Source organism: Trachymyrmex septentrionalis, unplaced genomic scaffold (assembly GCF_001594115.1).
Source record: "Trachymyrmex septentrionalis isolate Tsep2-gDNA-1 unplaced genomic scaffold, Tsep1.0 scaffold7, whole genome shotgun sequence".
Taxonomy (NCBI): domain Eukaryota; kingdom Metazoa; phylum Arthropoda; class Insecta; order Hymenoptera; family Formicidae; genus Trachymyrmex; species Trachymyrmex septentrionalis.
Genome location: NW_017305884.1, coordinates 388,747 through 408,421, shown reverse-complemented (window position 1 = coordinate 408,421; position 19,675 = coordinate 388,747). Strand labels below are relative to the sequence as shown.

Sequence of the window (19,675 nt, the reverse complement as noted above, 5' to 3'; positions counted from 1 at the left end):
TCTCAGTATCTGATTTCTCATAAAATATCTTGCATCCCTTGCATATAAAAGTAGAGGACTTTAATTGTTATAAGTTTTAATTGTTAAATTTAAACAATGTTTATTTATTATTTATTTTTTGTTTTAGAAAAAGGTCTAGAGGATTCAGTGATGTTGATTGTAAATGGATTATTTTTCAAAGGAGCTTGGCGCCGCAAATACTTTGCTCCTGAGAATAATCGAGTTTCCAAATTTTACATAAATGCTAACGAGAGCATAAACGTGCCATATATGCATACTGTAAGTCGATTTTATTATGCCGAATCGTCCAGGCTCGATGCAAAAATTCTGCGAATTCCATACGACGTACGTAACAGCCTCAGATTTATTACTTGTGTAAAATATTTCCAATTGCATTATTGCTATACAGAAATTACAAAATGTAAAATCTTTCAGGGCTCAAAATTTGCTATGTACATTATACTACCGCACACGCTAACAGGTATGGATCACATTGTCAATGAGATTAATTCGTTTACATTGGCGAGAGATGTATGGGCTATGCAGGAATTGCCTCTTGATGTTTGGATTCCAAAGTTCAAGTTTGAGTTTACGAGCCATCTGGAAAATACTTTGCGTGAAGTAATTTTCGTACATTTCTATAAACACTGAATAAAGAGTTTTATACAAAAACCTATTTATTACAAAACTAAAACTATTTATTACAAAAAAAATTATTTATGCAATAAATTTAATAAGAGCTTAATGTATGCAGCGAAATTATAATTAAAAAGTCAGAATAACGGTTTACGTATAAAATTTGTATCTTTTCAATGATTTTTTTCAAAATAAATTCAAATTAAAAATAATTATCGTATTGATGTGAATGCAATATGTTTATTTTTTATAATAGCTTGGTATCCGCGATATCTTCGACGATACTGCGCTGCTGACGGGCATAGCAAAAACGAGACGAGCTTCCAGACGTTTGCGAGTGTCCGATATAGTACACAAGACTGGAATAGAGATGAATGAAAATGGAACAACTGCTTACGCTGCAACAGGTATGTATATGCATCTTAATAAATTACATGTATAAATATAAATAATTAATTAAGTGCGTAAGGAAAGCTGTGAAGTAGGTAACGAGAAATGTATACGTATAATGTGTTGTACAGATAGAGACAGCTAGGAATGTCTTAACATGCCTTTTCATCCCTTTTCATTCCTTTTGATGCCTTTTTTTCTCTTTTTCTCATGCGTTCTCCGATACGTGTACAACTTTATTAAGTAATTCCTGTCTTCGTCTGCACGTACAGTGCAACTTCGTAGTTTTTAAATATTTTAAATATTTAATATTCTCAAATATTTTTCAATATTTTTCAAATTACTTAATTATTTTTTTGATCTTTTGTTTTACTATAAATAATTACATTAGTAATTTATTTGATAAAAGGAATATTAAACAAGAAATATTAATTATAATATATTAGTTTTTTACTGCACAAATATGCTAATATAATAATTTCTTTAGTTATTTTTATAGATTGGTCAGGCGTAGAGAGAAAATGTTATTACAAAATTTTATCTGTGTTTCTCTTTCTTTTATAATTTTTGCGTTTACATTTCTTCTTCTTAATACAGAAATACAGATTGGAAATAAAATAGAAGAAGGAACGTTCCATGCTAATCATCAGTTCGTGTTTTACATTGAGGATGAGACCACCGGCACTATCCTTTACGTAGGCAAAATTCAGAATCCCTTGAATACATCTGGGACTACTGGGAAAGTGCAACAGGAATTTCCATCGCGATTTAATCCGGATACAGCCATCGTAACTCCTAATTCCGGTAAACTACCGTAATGCCATTTAGTTATTAAGAAAATAATATCTCTGCGCTGTAATGGTAATTGGTAGAATATTACTTTGGTGCAATTCTACTCCGAGATTAATACATTGATCTTTTAACTATATTAAATAAGATAAAATTAAGAATACTACATATGTGTATATTGAGTTTCTTCTTCTAACATTAACGGCGGGTTTACTAAATTATATTAAGCAGGATATTTTTCTCCAAATTCCGAGATTATATATCTTAAAACACATAAAAAAAAGATAAATGGGATTAGTTTTTTTCAGATAGAAGATTCTTTTCTATATATACTTTTCTTTCTGTATTAATGGTTATTGAAAAGAAAGCTCGCAGCTCGAAATTTGAGATAAAATATCCTGTACATATAGAATGTATTTTAATTTTAGGAGAAGGAAATGTTGGTTAGAATATAATTAACATATACCATTAACATGCATGCTGCTCTATATTAGTATTATAATGGATGACAGCATTTTAATAGATCTATTAAAATCCTAATGCAAGATTTTCGGCTTAACTATTCTACTTCTTTTGATTTATATATTGAATTATTTACACAGACAATTGTTTTTATTCAATTTTTGATAAAATAAGAACAAGAAAAAATTTCTTTTAAGATACATTAATGAAATATTTTGAATATAATATTGTTATAAAAAGTCTTATTGCAATATTAAACATGCGGTGTTTTAGACAAATTGTTATGGAAAATATATTATAATCTTGTATTATTATAAAATTGTATCCGATACTAATGTTAAATTTGCATAAAAAAGGATGCAAAGTTCTAGCTGTTTTTCAAAATGAAAAAGTTCCGAGATGTATAAATTATATATCCTATACTAAAAAGCTACTTAAGCGAGGTATCGCTTATCTTGAAGAAATCGGAAATATAGGAAAAATTGCAAGGAAACGCAACCAAGTGTTCCCCTTCAATTTTAACAAGCTTTGGATATTATAATATAGATAAAAATAAGAGACATAATTTTTTTTATATTGTATTCAATTGCACGTTAAAAGGGCAAAGTTTTTTAAAAAAAAAAAATTAGTTTCTTTCTTTCTGAGTAAATGTCATAAAAAAATGGCTTAAAAATGAAATGGTTTCAAAAGTACTTTATAACAAAGATAAATACTTTTTAATTTTGTAAATAAAAACATATAAATTTAAAAGATTTAAAAAAAAATTATTATTGTAAAATATTCTTGAAACCATTTTTTTTCCAATATTTATTTAAAACGTTTTTTATATCTTTAAATGATATTTACTTACAAAGAAAGAAACTGATTTACCTCCTCAATATGCAAATGAACACTTACAAAAAGAATACAATGTGTCTTTCATTTTTTAACCAAATTTATTAATTAGAAGGGGATACTTGATTATGTTCCTTTATAAGAATTTTGAAGACAATTTCTCCCATGTTCCTGATGTTTCCCCAAGATAAGCAATACATCACTCGATTTAAGTAGCTTTTTAACTTTTTAGAAACGGCTTCGTCTTGTCATTAAAAACTGTTCACGGCTTTTATTAAAAAATGTAAATAAAAAATTCATCAATATTATATTTACACATACATTATATAGTCTTCTTGAAGAGTAAAGTACTATATATTTATGCATTTTAATGTTCAATGCTATACATTTTCATCTTCAGTTCTTAAATATAACGTATACAGATCTAGAATTTATTTCAAATTTAATTTTAAAGTGAAATTTTCAATGTTCGTCTCTAAAGGATTTAATTTGTATAATTTGTATAACATCTTGAAACTTTTTTATTTTGGTAAATATAAAATCAAAACTTCCTCCTTTATTAATTCATTTATATTCGAAATTTGATAGCAAATATCGAATAAAATAACATTAGATAAACGTAGCGTTAATTTTAGCAAATATTAATATATAATAATATATATTAATATATACCAAAGGAATGAAAAAGATCATTTACGTTAAATGAATTTATTAGGCATAATATAACAAGCCTTGAAAACGTGTATTTATCTGATATTTATTTTATTTTCTGAACTCGAACATACTTTAGATAATTTTTAAATTTTTTAATAATTAATGCGCACAGATAGAAAAAGTATTTCTTTTATTTATTTATACGATCAATATTATAAATAAAATATTATAATATTCCTATATTAATTTTATCTTATTCATTTATTATTATGTTAATAAATTATATTTTGTAATTTATCGAATCTAAAATATTCAATTAATCAATTATTAATAAAACTAATTACTAATTTTTCAAGAAATGATCGATTACCTTTTTTCTAGTTTTTCCTTCGTTTTTGCTTAAATATAAATTATCGTCACGCATGATTGTATATAGTACTTGTGAATTGTAACAATTATTGACATCATTACTAATCGTATTCTTCTACATCCGTATCATTAATTACTATGGCTCTATGAATTGTTTGCTTTTATTTTTACCGAGGGTTATACCTTTAATGCAACATAATCGCAAAAGTTGTAAACGAGTTCTAGCGAGACATTCCAGTGACGCTCATGAACGATAATAGTGAACGGAATTTCCAACGCAATACCTATCACTTTCATGAGCTCCTTTCCAGCTTTAGCCGGATATATTTTATTTCATTTATTCTTTTTATTGTCTTTCTTTTTATTTATCATTTTTATCTGAGAATTCACATTTTCATCAGCTAAAGAGAGCTGGATTGGGAAGAGATAATTCTATTATTTTTGTTTTATTCTCCAACTTATATTTTGTTTTTTTTGATCGTATCATCATCACAAGTTACGCGAATTTATCTCGCATATCTATATTCTTATGCACAAGCAATATATGATAATTTGTTGGCACGTCGGAACGTAATAATGTTTACACGACGATGAAAAGATAATCTAGCGGCAGAATCTAAGCGTAAAGTGGGGACTTGACGGAAGTCTGGCTTTTACTATTAACATTCATCAATAGTCATATTTCCGTTATATTCATATTTATCTACTCGCCGGAGAGCCACGTACGCGAAATACATTCAGACATGCCAGTTACATACATAATGTCTTTACTGCTGTTGTGGATCTCCTGGTGTCTCCTCGCAGGTAGCATTTCCAAAGAATAAAAAAAGATGAGTTTTAGATATCATTTAGAAGTCTTTAAGCGTTAAGGAACATCTTTAAATTTACAATTAGACATTCTTTAAGCATTTATATTGCCTGGTATTTCACAGTAATATTTATATAATCATTGAAAGATTTACCTTGTAGATTATCGAAATAATTCGATATTTGAAATAATGTAATTCAATCTTCGAATCTTTACACTAATTTTTCATATATTATCAACTTTAGAATTTCAAATCTTGCTTGTTTTTGTTCTTCTGAAAGTTTTCGTACATAATAGATAAATATTCAGTATTGTAATTTCAAACTTTGTCTGTGCTTCATCGTAAATCAAAATCGACTGTATCGGGCTGTGATTACATCATCGCTCGCAAGGTGATACTCGTTAAAGTCAGTTGGCGTCCCTCAAGATTAGTTTTCCGCGTTATCATCCTTTTTTACTATCTTCGCTGTTTGTCCGGATGCAAATGGAATTCCTACTAAATCACTTTTAGCTCGAGACGGAGTAGGACAAGGAAATTCTTCTCAATACGCCAAGACACGTGACGATCATTAATCACTTCATATTTGTTTTTCCAATAGTTGTTCCAGAGTCGTTTTCCATGTTCAGAATTTTATTGCGTGACTAATCGGCAAACGAGATTGATTATACTGGGAGCTTTTCAGTAGAGGCACAAATTGACACAAGAGTCATTTTGTCTTTGTTTGTTACTGATCAAACAAGGACAGAATGATTCTTGTCTCAATTTGTGTCTCTTGTTGGAAACCATTACATATTATATATGCATGATATCCGCCTGGCTAAACAGTAAATTGTATCCAAATATATCATTAAACGCGATAAGAAATGTAATGCGTCTAGAACAATGGCTATAAATGCATATGTATGATTTTTTTCTTATTCTTGCAATATGAAATCACACATTGTATTAATGTCATTTCCAACAGTTGTTCCAGCTGTACTCAGTACTGAGGATCGATACTCTTTTTTCAACATTGATCTCCTGCAGGTGAGAAAGGCATTTTTAGTAAAATGCAAACGATGGGAAAGATGGAAGATGTATATACTTTGCATTATTGTCGAAAAAAATTAATAGATTTAAAAGGAATTGATACATGTAGAAGAGCATGGACAAAAATATTATACATTTTGAATTTTTTAAATTAGAAATTAATTTCTTACTTTAAAGGTTTTTTTATTTTTGGACGTCTAATGAAATAAGTTATTTGTAGCTAATCTATTTGAAGATTATGTCCTGGATAATATTTGTCAAGATCAAGGCCTTAGCGACGCCACCCAAGGTCTGATAAGATCTGTAAATAGATCTTTTTATACCTTACAATTCTCTTTTATCTAAAATATTTCTTTCAAAAATGTTATCCTCTTAAGTAAATCCAGGGTCCCGACCTTTTTTGAACATCATGTATATTGTATATACACATATATATGTATATGTAGGTACAATAAATTTACAAAAGTCTATGAAAGTCTGTCGCATATGGTCTAAAAAAATTCTCAAAGGTACTCTTTTTTTATTAAATAAATTTCCAAAAATAAAAAGCCCTTTAAGGGGATCCTAGTAAAACCTGTATTCCGATGAAATCGCTGTTTTATCAACAAAATGCAATAAACACATCTCTGGATTAGGAAGTAACTAAGTTACAGTTAGAATTACTTTTTTTTAACTTAATTTTGTTCCTTTGTTCCAGCTGTAACTGTAACTTAACTTACATTACTTAAGTTATATTACTTTTAATAACTAGTAACTATTTTGAGCTACTCTTACAATTATATATTTTATACATTTTAAAATTTGTTAATTTAATATAATTAGTTAGAATCTGAATATATCACTACTGCCGTTGCTGATTGTATAGAAGACAAAGGCCAGGTTAAAAAAACAGTAATTTAATTTAGCTTATTGTTATATGTTAATGTCTACTAATTCTCAGCGTAACTTCCAAGCTGCAGGCACATATAAACATGTATTAATGCGTGGGTATATTTAATTCTGAAGACGGATTTCCAAATCTGTAAAAGTAATGTATGCGATATCGTTCTATGAAAATTATTACGTTCAATTGGTAAAATAGACGACTTTAGGATCCCCTTAAATTCTTTTATATTTCTACATCTCTCATTCACATTTTCTATTTTAACTTTTAGAATAAAAAATAATTTTCTTGTCAAATTAAGGTATACACATATGTATAAAAAATGGTTCTTATGTTCATGAAAATTTTATGGTGATAACCGCAGAGAGTAAACGAGAATGTGGAGGGTAATCTGATACTGTCTCCTGCTAGTGCGAAAATCGCCCTTACGAGTCTGGTGGAAGGCACGGGTGGTCGAACACGTCACGAGCTTCTTGCAGCTCTGAGATTACCAGCAGAAGAATATATTATCAGAAGAATAGCGAGTCGCTCTCTTATACCTCTAAAAGTTAGATATACCTTTATTTAAACTTTATTCAAACATCGATAATTGAAATCGGTAATTTCGATACTGTAAATTAAGTGATTATTTATTCACGGCAACAGAATAAATCAATTTTTAAATTTGCATAAAAAATGTATTATAAAATCATACCGATCGGTGCGTCTTTTCTTTCCATCAAAAATTTGTCTGACTTTTCTCTTCACGTTATTTTCCAGAGCCAACAAAATGGCACAGAAATCGATGTAGCAACTCGCTTGTGGATCAATCCGGCTCTTGCGGCACCTACTAATTATATGACCGCCTTAAATACTTATTACGGAACTGATATCCAACAGTTGAATTTCGGGAATACAAATGATGCGGCCAATATCATCAATTCCTGGGTTCGCGAGAATACGCGGAATAACATCAAGACGATCATTCAGCCTGGTATTTAACTTAAATTCTATTAAATATAAGGTAAATGTTCACTTTAGGGGATGCTCTTCCGACGACGTTGACATAAGGTCATGATCCTGAGAGTGAACATTTATCGATTATGGCAGAAGACACTCCCTCCTCCTCCAAAACCAATAATTCGAGATACCAATTTTTTTTGAAGAAACGTTTTCTTCAGTTCCGAAGCTAATAATTCTTTCAGTTTAACTGCATTTTATCAATGTTGTTCCAGGCACTCTTAGCGCCGATACTCAGATGCTGTTAACTTCGTCCTTGTACTTCAAAGGACGATGGTTGAAATCCTTCGATAAGGACGTTACGCGTGTACGGTGCTTCTATGCTCCTCAGAATGGTTGCCAAGATATTCTTATGATGGAGAGCTCTTCGAAGTATCGATATGGCAATATAGCTTCTCTTGATGCTGATGTGGTAGAAATCCCGTACTCGGTAAGATTCTTAATCATCTATAAGTTAACATGAATGCTTCGACGCTATATGAATGCTATATGAAGAATTCACGCAGTATATAGTTCAACGTATATTAACCCTTATATACTAGCTGCGTAACTACCTCAAAGTAACGCTACATATAATTATTATTTAGACAGTTTTTGGCTTTTAAACTGCAGTAATCCAATAATTAGTTTTTAAATATTTTCGTAAAAAAAAATTAATCATTCTACTCGAAATGTTGTATTCCTGATTGCAAGTTTGACTCAACAGCGAGTAAAAAAATCCTAAACTTTATTCGTTTCCCGAAGAGAAATGAGAATTTGAACAAGAAAATGAATTCGGTTTGTGAATCATTTAGAGTAAGTAGTTATTTTTGGTACTGTGTTAAAATTAATTTGATCAATGAAGATTAATAGCATTCAGTATGGTTTGTTCCATATTAACTGTTCATCAGTTTTTAATGTAAAATTTTCGTATTTATAAAAATGCAAACAGCCTCAATGTGTTTTGTATTTTTGTATTTTAAAATTTATATTTTTCCTTTCCAGTTTTGCAATTATAAAAAAAATTTCTGATAGATTGATCTTCAGCTATATGAATACAAAAAAAGTTGAGATATCTACATAGACTTAGGGTTATTAAGGGGATCCTGAAAACAATTAGTCATATTGTAAATAGCATTTACACACAGATGATTTACGAGTCATTGACACATCATTTTAAGCTTGTTTTATGCAACTTAAAATTTGCATGAAAACACTTTTAGAGGCATATATTTTTGGATGCATTAAACGTTTATTGCATATAATTATTGGATAATTGTAGCAATAATAATATATCCATTTTTTACAAATAATCTTTAAATAGGATTTTTTAGATCTTGTTTTTGTAATGATATACTTGAGTAATGATTGTATTGATCTCATATTCATTTTTGAACAGTTAACTTTTTAATAAATATATGTATTTTTTAATTTTCGATGTATACTTTTGAATGCATTTATGTATGTAACATTTTCAATCTTTTTTTACTTTTGTAAAGTAAAAGTCTTATTTTATAGGATTTGTTTATACATATAGTTGTTGTTAATTCATTTTGTGATGTTTTATAAGAAAATTACAGATAAATCATCGTCAAAGTAATATGTTATTTTTGTTTAAAGAAAAAAAAAATTAATAAATTTTACATAATATTTTAAGAAAAATAAAGCATAAAATTTATTTTTATTTATTATAGAGAAAATTTTATTTTTTTTTAATCTTTTTGAATGAAGATGTTAAAATAAATATGTCAGAAATTTAATATTTAAATTTTTATTTTTAAGAATAAAATTATGTGAAACTGTCATAAAATTAATATTTCAGAATGGCAGGACGTCTATGCTGATATTCCTTCCGACTCATAAAGAGAGCGATCCGAACCTTCAGATTCTGTTCAAAGATCTGTCGTATGTACCGATGAAAACGCTACTCACTAGTCTCAACGAAACTGAACTGATACTTGCTATTCCGAAATTTAGTATTGAGAGTAAACTAGATTTGCGTTCACCCTTAATGCGCGTAAGTATTAATAATTTATATTTAATAGACGTTTAATTATATTTAATAGACATAACATAAGACTTTACTATACAGAGTGTCCTATCACTGACGAAATATTTTAAAGATGTATTCTTTTGTAACATTTTAAGATGAAAAATTTAATACTAAAACGTCGAGCTAGAATTATAAAAGGAATTCAGCTTTTTTTTACTACATATCATCATTACACATCTAAAAAAATTTTTATACGTTGGATTTCCCAGTTATCTAGGTTTTACTAATTAATATTAGACATTAAAAAAAAATTTGCACTCCAAGTACTCTCATTTATCTTTGCTTATTTACCTGTTTACTTTGATATTTTACATTATTAATACTAATAATTTGTTAATATATATCGCTTATGCTTATATGATTAAAAAATTTCGTTTAATGTTTGCAAAAAAAATGTAAAAAAAAGCATCTTTATTTCTTTATAATCAGTTATTATATCAAAATTGCATTTTAAAATTAATATTGCAAAATTTTAATAATTAAAAACTTATTTTCTGGAAAACTTTATCTTTCGAATTATGTCATAGCAATAGGCAATAAACAATTTAAACAATTCAAACAATTTTTATCTATTTTTTATAATCGCATTACAATTATAGTTCTTATTAATATAATTGATTGCAGATATAATAGTAGTTAATGCTATTTTTTATTATTAGAAATATGATTAACAGCACTATGTATCAAAAGAATTGAATAAAACCAAGAAATGTGATCTGTTTCAGATGGGTATACAGGATATTTTTAGTTCTGCAGCAAATTTCACTGGAATCGTGTTTAACAAATACTTGCAATTAGCAAATATCATTCAAAATGCTAAGATAGAAGTGGACGAAGAAGGAACCGTTGCTGCTGCAGTGACAGGTAATTATCAGTAATTAATTTATGACTGCTTTCAATAAATTGTAACTTACAAATTGCTGTGCTAATGCTCATTAAATTGCAGAACTTGCAGTTGTACCGCTCATGGCTAACACGGTTCCAACTTTCATAGCAAATAGACCATTTATGTTTGCCATCGTTGATCTGGTAACAAGTGAGACTCTTTTCGCTGGTCGTTTCATGGGTCCTAATGCAGACAACTCTAGAGGCACTATTTAAAAAAAAAGCTCAATATTCATCTACAATCAGTTTTGTACTTAAAAAGTGCTTAAAATATAAAGGACTTACATATAATGATGCTGCTTATAATAAAAATGACATTTCTGTTACAACTATAGAATAATTGTTTATTCCTTTTTATACGATGCATATAAATGATAAATTGAAATAAATATATATGTATATCGACTCGTATCTTATAATATATATATTGTATATCACAATAATATATAAAATAAAAATATATTCGATTGAATAAATTTGCCAGCGTCAATTCGTGTAATTTGTTATTTATTTACATATCCAAAGATAGAATACATCTATTAGATCTCTAACACATATTGTTCCTAAAATTTCCCATTTAATTTTCGTACTTGTGTTTGATGTCCTTCCATTGTTTCTGAAAAAAACAGATCTGTTATGCAATCAGTGTGGTATTTTTTTCAGATGTCAAAATATAAATAAAAATGTGTCATTTCCAATACCATGTGTTGACTCATAATTTAAAATAAATGACGCAAGTTTATTTAGTATCTTCAATATTTTATTTTGCGAAATATCATTATGTTATAATGAATACTTTTTTCTGTGATATAACCTCACTTTAACTCCCATCAGAGAATTCGATATTCAAGTAATCTAATAAGGCTGTGATATCGTTATTAATTAAACGTAAAGATAATAGAAAGCACAGATGGACACTTACTCCTTTATTAATAGTGTCAAAAATCTTCTCGGAAGCCATATCGAATCCTCTTTCAAATATAAAGGCGGAGACTAAAACGGCAACCGTGAATGTGGATGTCCGTTTAAGAACGAGATTGTACAGTGTACTACTGAATCCCATTTTTATATTTTAATTTCTGCTGTTTGCAAATCGTTTAAGAAAAATGTGAGGCAATTGGAGCAGAAAGCTGATGTGCAATGTCGGAATAATTTTTGACAATTATAGACCTTACAAATAGCAGACCACAGGCTCATAGAAAGTAGAGAGGTAGCCGCTTAAGCCACTAGAGATAGGCTAGGGCAGGCTAGAGATCTTCTAGGGATGCGTTCCAAAACTCATATTTGGAACACACCCTAGGGAGAGATCGGCCAATGCCGATTACTCCGTGATTGGCTCTGTTGTGACATGCTGATGCATGAAAAGGCATCTCATAGAGAGTAGGTATAAAGAGAGTGACGCCAATGCATGTGCCTGATTGGTTTTGCCACCGACGAGATGCTATTAAAGACCGTCAACCCTGGCAAATTTTCGGCGGCATAAAAAGGGCCCTAAGGGCTCGGAAATAATTGAACACATCGGCAATTAATATAAATTTGCTATTATTAACATAAATATTTAGCTCATACGTTATTAAATTTATGATTTTTTATTACATAAATATTCCATAAATAAATATGCATACTTGTAAAGCTATAATATCCTAGATATTGCAAAAAAATTACAATTTTTTCTCTGCAGTTGTCATCTCTGTTGATAATCAAATCTTTGACGATATCATTGAAATTACAATTTAAAAAAAAATCGAGTATTATTGAGTTCTAAATGTATAAATACATCTATTAAACTAATAAATCATAAAATATAATCATATAAAATTAGTATAATATTATCAGTTTTTACTCTCTTAATAACTTCAATATTCACAAGGACGCGAACTCCTGTAAGGATGTCGGTCTTTAATAATATCTCGTCGGTGGCTTCGCTATTTAGTTTAACTGTTAGTTATAAGAAGATAAGTTAAAAAAAGAAGAGGTTAGGAGGAATGCGCCATAAAGTAAATATGTGCAGGTAATGGCGACTTCCGTCTAATTGGCGCCATTCTCTTTATACTTACTCTAGCCGAAGTAGCATAACAGTGTTTGCAAAGCGCTAAAAAAAGCGATTATATGCACTTTTTTTAGCGCTTTGTTAACACTTTGTAAGCGCCGTGTGTTATTTGGGCGGTTAAAGTCGATCAAGTTCAGTGTCTCGGTAATTGTTGAGTTTAACCTCCTCATTGCGCACCTGCGATGTTGATGAAATTAGACTCATTCGATTTCGCATTTTTGCATGAAATTAACGAATCTGATAAAAGAAAATGTCGCTCTGCCCTGTAAACCGAGTATTAATCGTTAAATTTGACGACTATTCAGGTTAGGAAATCTGTTACGTCGATGACATAGAGAGACATGAGAACACGTAAGTGAAACTGGAATAAGTATTTTCTACTTCTATTACATAAATTCTCTACTTTAAAATGCATTCTCTGCTTCAAGAATACAAATTATTTTCTATATAATTTTTATTTCTATAGTAGAGAATTTGTTTTGGTTTCGATATTTTTTTTCTTTAAAAACACAAATTCTTTGCTTTAAAAACAAATTTTTTCCTGTAATAATAAAAATTATATAGAAAATAATTTGTGTTTTTATAAAACGAATCCAACATACATTGTCTGGCAAAGGTACTTTCCTCTACTAACATTTTCATGCATTTGCATACTTCTAAAAGTATTTTTTCTTAAACCTGTGGCACACAATGCTTGTTTTCCTGCTGGATTGCTAGCTGGATTAGAATCTTACCACTATATTGACTATGATACTGGTAGCATCACAGCCAATACGGTGGCAAGATTCTAATCCAGCTAGCAATCCAGCAGGAAAACAAGCATCGTGTGCCACTGGCTTTATTCAAATGATATAAAATTATTTAGTTCAAATGAGATAACAAAGAAATGACTTCCTTGTACATATAACATACATGATGAGAATGTTAAGATTTGAACAAATATTACATCAATAATCGAGCAATTGTTAAGTAATGATTCATTTTATGGATTTGTTAATGGCAATTACATTACATTATTAATTGTATTGTAAATTATGTTGGACTAATATAATGTCATTTCATACATCAACTAAATATGTGATTGCCAATTACGGTCAAAATTAGATATTTAGAGTAATACATCAATATATATTTTATATATAATTATTTCAGAACTATATGATTGCGCACCAATTACTTTCAGACTTTTAACTCAATTAATCTGAAATGCTAATAATTCCCCGAAATTAAATTAAATCCTATAAAGAATTTATTGCGAAAAATATTACATTGGCCGGGAATCAAATTCGGATTTCATGTATACTGTTCTAGTGTCTTTAGAGATTAGCGTTCTCACAGATAAAAATATTTTTAACAAGTTCTTTAAAAATCTTAATTTAATTTTGGGGTGGATTATTTTAGTATGTCAGATTGTCACAAGTTTGAACATTTAAATCAGCGTATAATCAAAGTTCTAAGATAAATGTATATAAAAATATTGATTATTTTAAATGTTTAACTTTAGCAATAATTAACGCTTTTGTATTTAAACAACTTTAAGCAAATAAGAAATTGTTAACGCAATAATTAAAGCGTAACAGTCTAACAATTAGTTTTAATATATGTTCTTTACATATGTGTGTGTGTGTGTGTGTGTGTGTGTGTGTATATAAGGTTCGCCTTTGCCAGGTTCCCTCGTATTTAAAATAAAGTTATTTAAAATATATATTTTTAATAAGGATAAAAGAGTTATTTGAGTATTCACTATTTTAAATAATTCCTTTCGACCTATTCCTTAATTAATATTTTTAATAAATTTTTGGATCTTATTTTATATTTTTTATTTTAAATAAGTCATATCAGTTAGAGATCGGTTGTATTAAAAACAATTTTGTTTAAAATATGTATTTTAAATTAAAAAAATAAAACAGTTAATTAAATTAATATTTTAAGAAACTTTTTCTGACTTATTTTTTATTTAATATTTTAAATAAGTTTTCGGAATTAAAAGTATGATGTTTCATGTTATCTAATATACACACAGTTCATCTATATCTTAGATATTTTAATTGTGTTACAATAAGCGATTATTAGTTCGTAATTATTTTGTATTATCGACGAAATCCGCGCAGTATGCACAATATTTTTAATAAAAGATTGACATCTTGAAGCTTTTTGTTACTTTTGAATTGTTACTTTTGAATTCTGTCATATTCCGCATTCTTCTGCAATGTAATAAGCAGAATGTTTGGCACTAATCTATGCTATAAAGAATTAAATATTTCAGTTGGCATATAAAGCTTTTATTATGTGTTTCTGTTTGTGCTATTGTATTATTTCATTATCTATTTATTAGAAACAAAATACATACACGACAAAATCATAGATATACAGGAATTATAAATCACTATTTTATTTTAATTAGCATCATATTATTGACTTAGTACTTAGAATTCAACAAATCTCGCATTGCATTGTGAATTTGAATATAACTTATATTACTTTCCCGGATTAAGAATGCGGAATGACAGAATTCAAAAGTAACAATTCAAAAATAATAAAAAGTTTTAAGGTGTCGATCTTTTATTAAAAATATTGTGTACACTGCGCGGATTTCGTGTAATATAAAATCATTACAAACTAATAATCACTTATAAGATATAGATGAGCTGTGTGTATGCGTAATGAATCTAAGAAATAGAGCAATAAAGTCTATACATCGGAAAATATAAAAAGTGTAATGAATAGATTATCTTATTTTTTTAAATATACGTTAATACTATTAATAGTTGATATTTCGACAGTTAGACGCGGTTATCGCCTAGCCTTGGGATTTGTTTTGACGCGATGGGGAGCGTGTCATGAGACATGATTACGCGTAATCATTCCCTTACCAAGATTCGTACAAGCAGATAGCCGTGCCGTGTGTCGCCCGATCTTTACATTTCCTTTTGAAACTTATTTGTGATAAATACTAGATAATACGAAATCATACTTTTAATTCCGAAAACTTACTTAAAATATTAAATAAGAAACAAGTCAGAAAAAATTTCTTAAAATGTTAAATATTAAATAAGTACTTAATTTTTTTAATTTAAAATATATATTTTAAATAAAATTGTTTAATACGACCGATCCCTGACTGATACGACTTATTTAAAATAAAACATATAAAATAAAGTCCGAAAATTTATTTAAAATATTAATTAAGGAATACGTCAGAAAGAGTTTTTAAAATAATGAACTGAAATAATGAAACAACTCTTTATGCTTTTATTAAAAATATATTTTTTTAAATAACTTTATTTTAAATACGACCAAATCCGATATATTAGTATATTGATAATTTGATTTTATATTACGTGAAACAAAGTAAAATCCAATTAATATTTCGTCGCAAAATTATAATGAAATAATTTCTTATATCGATTTTTTTCAAAACTTAATGGTTTAGTTTTAATAGTTCGAATCGTTCAATGTAATACCGTAATTATATCGTGGTACACACCGAAGAATATATTTGACATTTATTTTATAATTTCAAATGTTTCGTATCAATAACTAATGTGCTGACATAAAGCAACATATAAAAAGTGATTTTTATTAGCGTAATTTTTTTTTACATAATTATTCACGTGAAGTGTTTCTGACATCGTAGAGATATGTAATTCACATATTACTTTTCTCGAATTAAGTATGCGAAATATAAGATGTAATAAATGACAGAATTAAATAATTCAAAAGTAACAAAAAGCCACAATGCGTCAATTTTTTGTTAAATATATTATATACAATGAGTGGATTTCAAACAGTTATTATAAACTAATAATCGCTTATTGTAATACAATTTGAAATATCTAAAATATAGATGAGTTGTATGCGTAACGAATGTAAAAAGTAAAGTAAAATCGCAATAAAGCCTTCATCGGAGAACATTAAAAATGTAACGAAGAAATTATTTTACTTATTTTGTAATATACGTTAATATTTCGACGGTTAAATAATCGACGCGCGGCCTTGGAGTGACACGGGATGGCACGGGATGGCACGGGGTGGCACGGGGTGGCACGGGGCGGCGCGTCACGTTTACGTCGCATAGTTACCGCGCAGTTATTTCCTTACCGATGCTCGTATAGCCAGGTAGCTGCGTCGCTTTTAATCACATATCTTTTAGAAACGTAATTGCGAAAAATGCTAAGTAAATATAATATAAACTATTGTACTTTATAAATACTCTCAATATACGATTACTAGCTCGCACGATTAATTATTCACAAAAGACTCGAGATGACGATCATGTATCACAGAACAGATACATATTTCATTTGGCTCATTCATTTGGAATCAAAACGCGATGGAAAACAAAACGTGTTACGATTTTGCGATAATTACGGATGGCACTAAAGAATTATTTTTATTTAATGAAATTTTTTTTTCGCTTGAGTAGATATAACTCTTATATTATACTTTGAACGGTATCATACGAGTCATAAAAAAGGAATGTTAATAAATACTCTCAAGCAAATACGCAATTCATGCGATTCCTGCTTTCACTATTAATATAGTTTGTATAATTAATATTTAATTAATATTTTGTTTTTATGCATCTTTCGCGATACGATTTTGTATAAAAAATTGAACGTAATTTTGGAACTGTTTGTCGGTAATAAACATTTCGCTTTTTTAATTAATCTTTAATCCATTTCATTGACCCTAATATCTTACAGACACCATAATAAGAGATTCAGCCTTTTTATCTGCTTTGAATTTATGTTGCAATGAATTGACATGTGATATTTATTTCTAAAAGTTAACTGATAATTGCATAGTAATATATAATAACTGTATATTATATTTTTCAGCCGATTCGTCGTGTCGCACGTTTGGTTCGGGAATGCCGTTTAAGTCATCGGAGTCAAGTTCGCGCGCGATTATAGTGTATTATTCGCGAGTGTCCTGTGCGAGAGGATGTCAACCCAATTCTGAGAGGAGGAGGAGAAGGTCTGGGAGAGACATCGGGCACCGGTGGAGCAACTTTGCGGTAAATATTATTTTTTTCTTGTATAAAATTAATCTTTTTTTTGCTTGTTAAATTATTTTATTTGACAATTTTAATAGTAATTAGAAAAAAGGAGAGTTATTTAAAAATTACTTAAAAATTGTATACAAATTTATTCTTATTAACATCTCCTTTAGAAAATATATAATTATTTTATATATTGTCTAATTAAATAATGGATACAAAATAAATTAGATATCTGTAAAAATTATATTTTCAAAATTGCATGATTATTTTTCAGAAAACTGCATGCGTTTATATAGTAATTATTTTTTTTCAATGATTATTTTTTTATCGCATTTTAATTTGGATTTTAATTTTTTTGTTAGAAAATCATCGTAGCGACATTGCAGCTGTAACTCCACTGTTGCGCATTGAATCGATGAGTGAGTGACAAATTAATTACGTTTTTATTGAGGTAACGAATATGTGGTAATTTTATTAGTATACCATATATCTAAATGCATATATGTATAAATTTAATATCAATATACAGATAAATATATGTATAACATTCTATACATATTTTGCTTTAAAATGGATAAGTTAAAACGGATTAGAGTAAACTTAATCTTGGATATCTCTTATTATTGAATTTATCGTGCATGCAAGTTTAATATAGTGTGTAAAATCAATTATGAGTACCGGTCGACAAATTGTGTGTCAACTTTCTCTATCAAAAAGATGTAAGTTCCGGATTTAAGTTTACTCAGGACACACTAAAACATAAAGAATGAATACCTGTAATATTTTGCAAAAATAAAAATTAATCGTATCTTGTTAAAAAATTGATGTGAATCGCAGCACATCAATTTTTCGACGCTACTTTAGGTTTGTTTTTTTTCTATACTCTGACTGAACTTCTTGCATTGTTTATCTTTTGTTTTTTTTTCTCCTCAATGTGAGAATAAAAGAAGGAAGATGAAACGTGTTAGAAGTTTAGTCTTGGGATATGAAAAAATAGGTCTTTTCGGCAGTGATGTCGAAAATATGATACGTAGTTCGCCGTATCATTCTATAAAATTATTGTTGGTATCGCTAGTGGAAGCTTCCAAGCGTTACACGAAAAAAGCCAGATTGGCCCCTTCTCTCTGGTTTGATCAGAGAGAAACCTGAGAGAGGACGTGATAGCCTTTTTCTTGTAACCGCAAAATGCCTCTGCATATTACTGCCCTCTGAAGACGTAGATTTAAACTACACAACAATATCCATTTTTTCGTAATGCTCCTGATGGATAAATCGCTAAAATTATTAAATCTATTTATTTAATAGATTTTAGTTATTTCAGCGATTTATTTCCATCAAGAGCAGAGCAAAAAAATTATTATATGGTTTACATCCACTTCTTCAGAGAGCAATAGTGCGCATGGGCATTTTGCGGTTACAGCGAAAAAGACCCTTATGTCCTCTCAGGTTTTTCTTTGCTTTTAAATTTCCCTTAGCACGGTTTTGATACAATACGAATCAATCGTGTTATAGAAGAGTTGACTATATTTTTTGCAATAAGCTCTTTACAAGTTTTGAAATGTATGTAATTAAATTTTTGTGGGAATTATTAAATATTTCAGACGAATTATGTTTTGACAATCCGATAGTAACGGCGCGCAATCATATTTCTGAGATAAATTTATTTAAAAGGATACGTTTATGTATTAGTTTAATATCTTAACCGTTAAATGGCGCTTCTGGTATTTGGGTTATTATTTTAATAGTTTACATAAAATAGAAAATACAATTATATTGTTGGTGATGACCCGCGCGACAGGCCGTAGAAAAATAATTAGTCATATACTTACTGATCGCGGTGGCTCATTAC

The 19,675-nt window shown here is 28.8% G+C and overlaps 2 protein-coding genes across 3 annotated transcripts in view; one reads left to right on the top strand and one right to left on the bottom strand.

Annotated features, from left to right (window-relative positions):
• The window catches only part of LOC108753632, a 15,398-nt gene extending 4,327 nt beyond the window's left edge, over positions 1-11,071 (top strand). Inside the window, exons 5-15 of one of the 2 annotated variants that reach the window (XM_018495402.1) lie at positions 128-345; positions 436-621; positions 893-1,043; positions 1,624-1,830; positions 5,917-5,969; positions 7,220-7,402; positions 7,615-7,828; positions 8,070-8,284; positions 9,656-9,850; positions 10,612-10,750; positions 10,833-11,071. In XM_018495402.1, coding sequence (XP_018350904.1) covers positions 128-345; positions 436-621; positions 893-1,043; positions 1,624-1,830; positions 5,917-5,969; positions 7,220-7,402; positions 7,615-7,828; positions 8,070-8,284; positions 9,656-9,850; positions 10,612-10,750; positions 10,833-10,987 — 1,916 coding nt within the window. In that variant the 3' untranslated portion in view covers positions 10,988-11,071. Of the gene's footprint in view, positions 1-127; positions 346-435; positions 622-892; positions 1,044-1,623; positions 1,831-5,907; positions 5,970-7,219; positions 7,403-7,614; positions 7,829-8,069; positions 8,285-9,655; positions 9,851-10,611; positions 10,751-10,832 lie in introns of both variants that reach the window. The other variant, XM_018495401.1, reaches the window with a different exon arrangement.
• A 190-nt stretch (positions 11,072-11,261) lies between these two features.
• Positions 11,262-11,993, bottom strand: LOC108753484 (cytochrome b-c1 complex subunit 9). Its single transcript, XM_018495076.1, has 2 exons — positions 11,694-11,993; positions 11,262-11,387 (listed from the first exon to the last, which is right to left on the bottom strand). The coding sequence occupies exons 1-2, from the start codon at positions 11,832-11,834 to the stop codon at positions 11,349-11,351; spliced, it is 180 nt and encodes a 59-aa protein (XP_018350578.1). The 5' UTR covers positions 11,835-11,993; the 3' UTR covers positions 11,262-11,348.
• Positions 11,994-19,675: the final 7,682 nt, after the last annotated feature.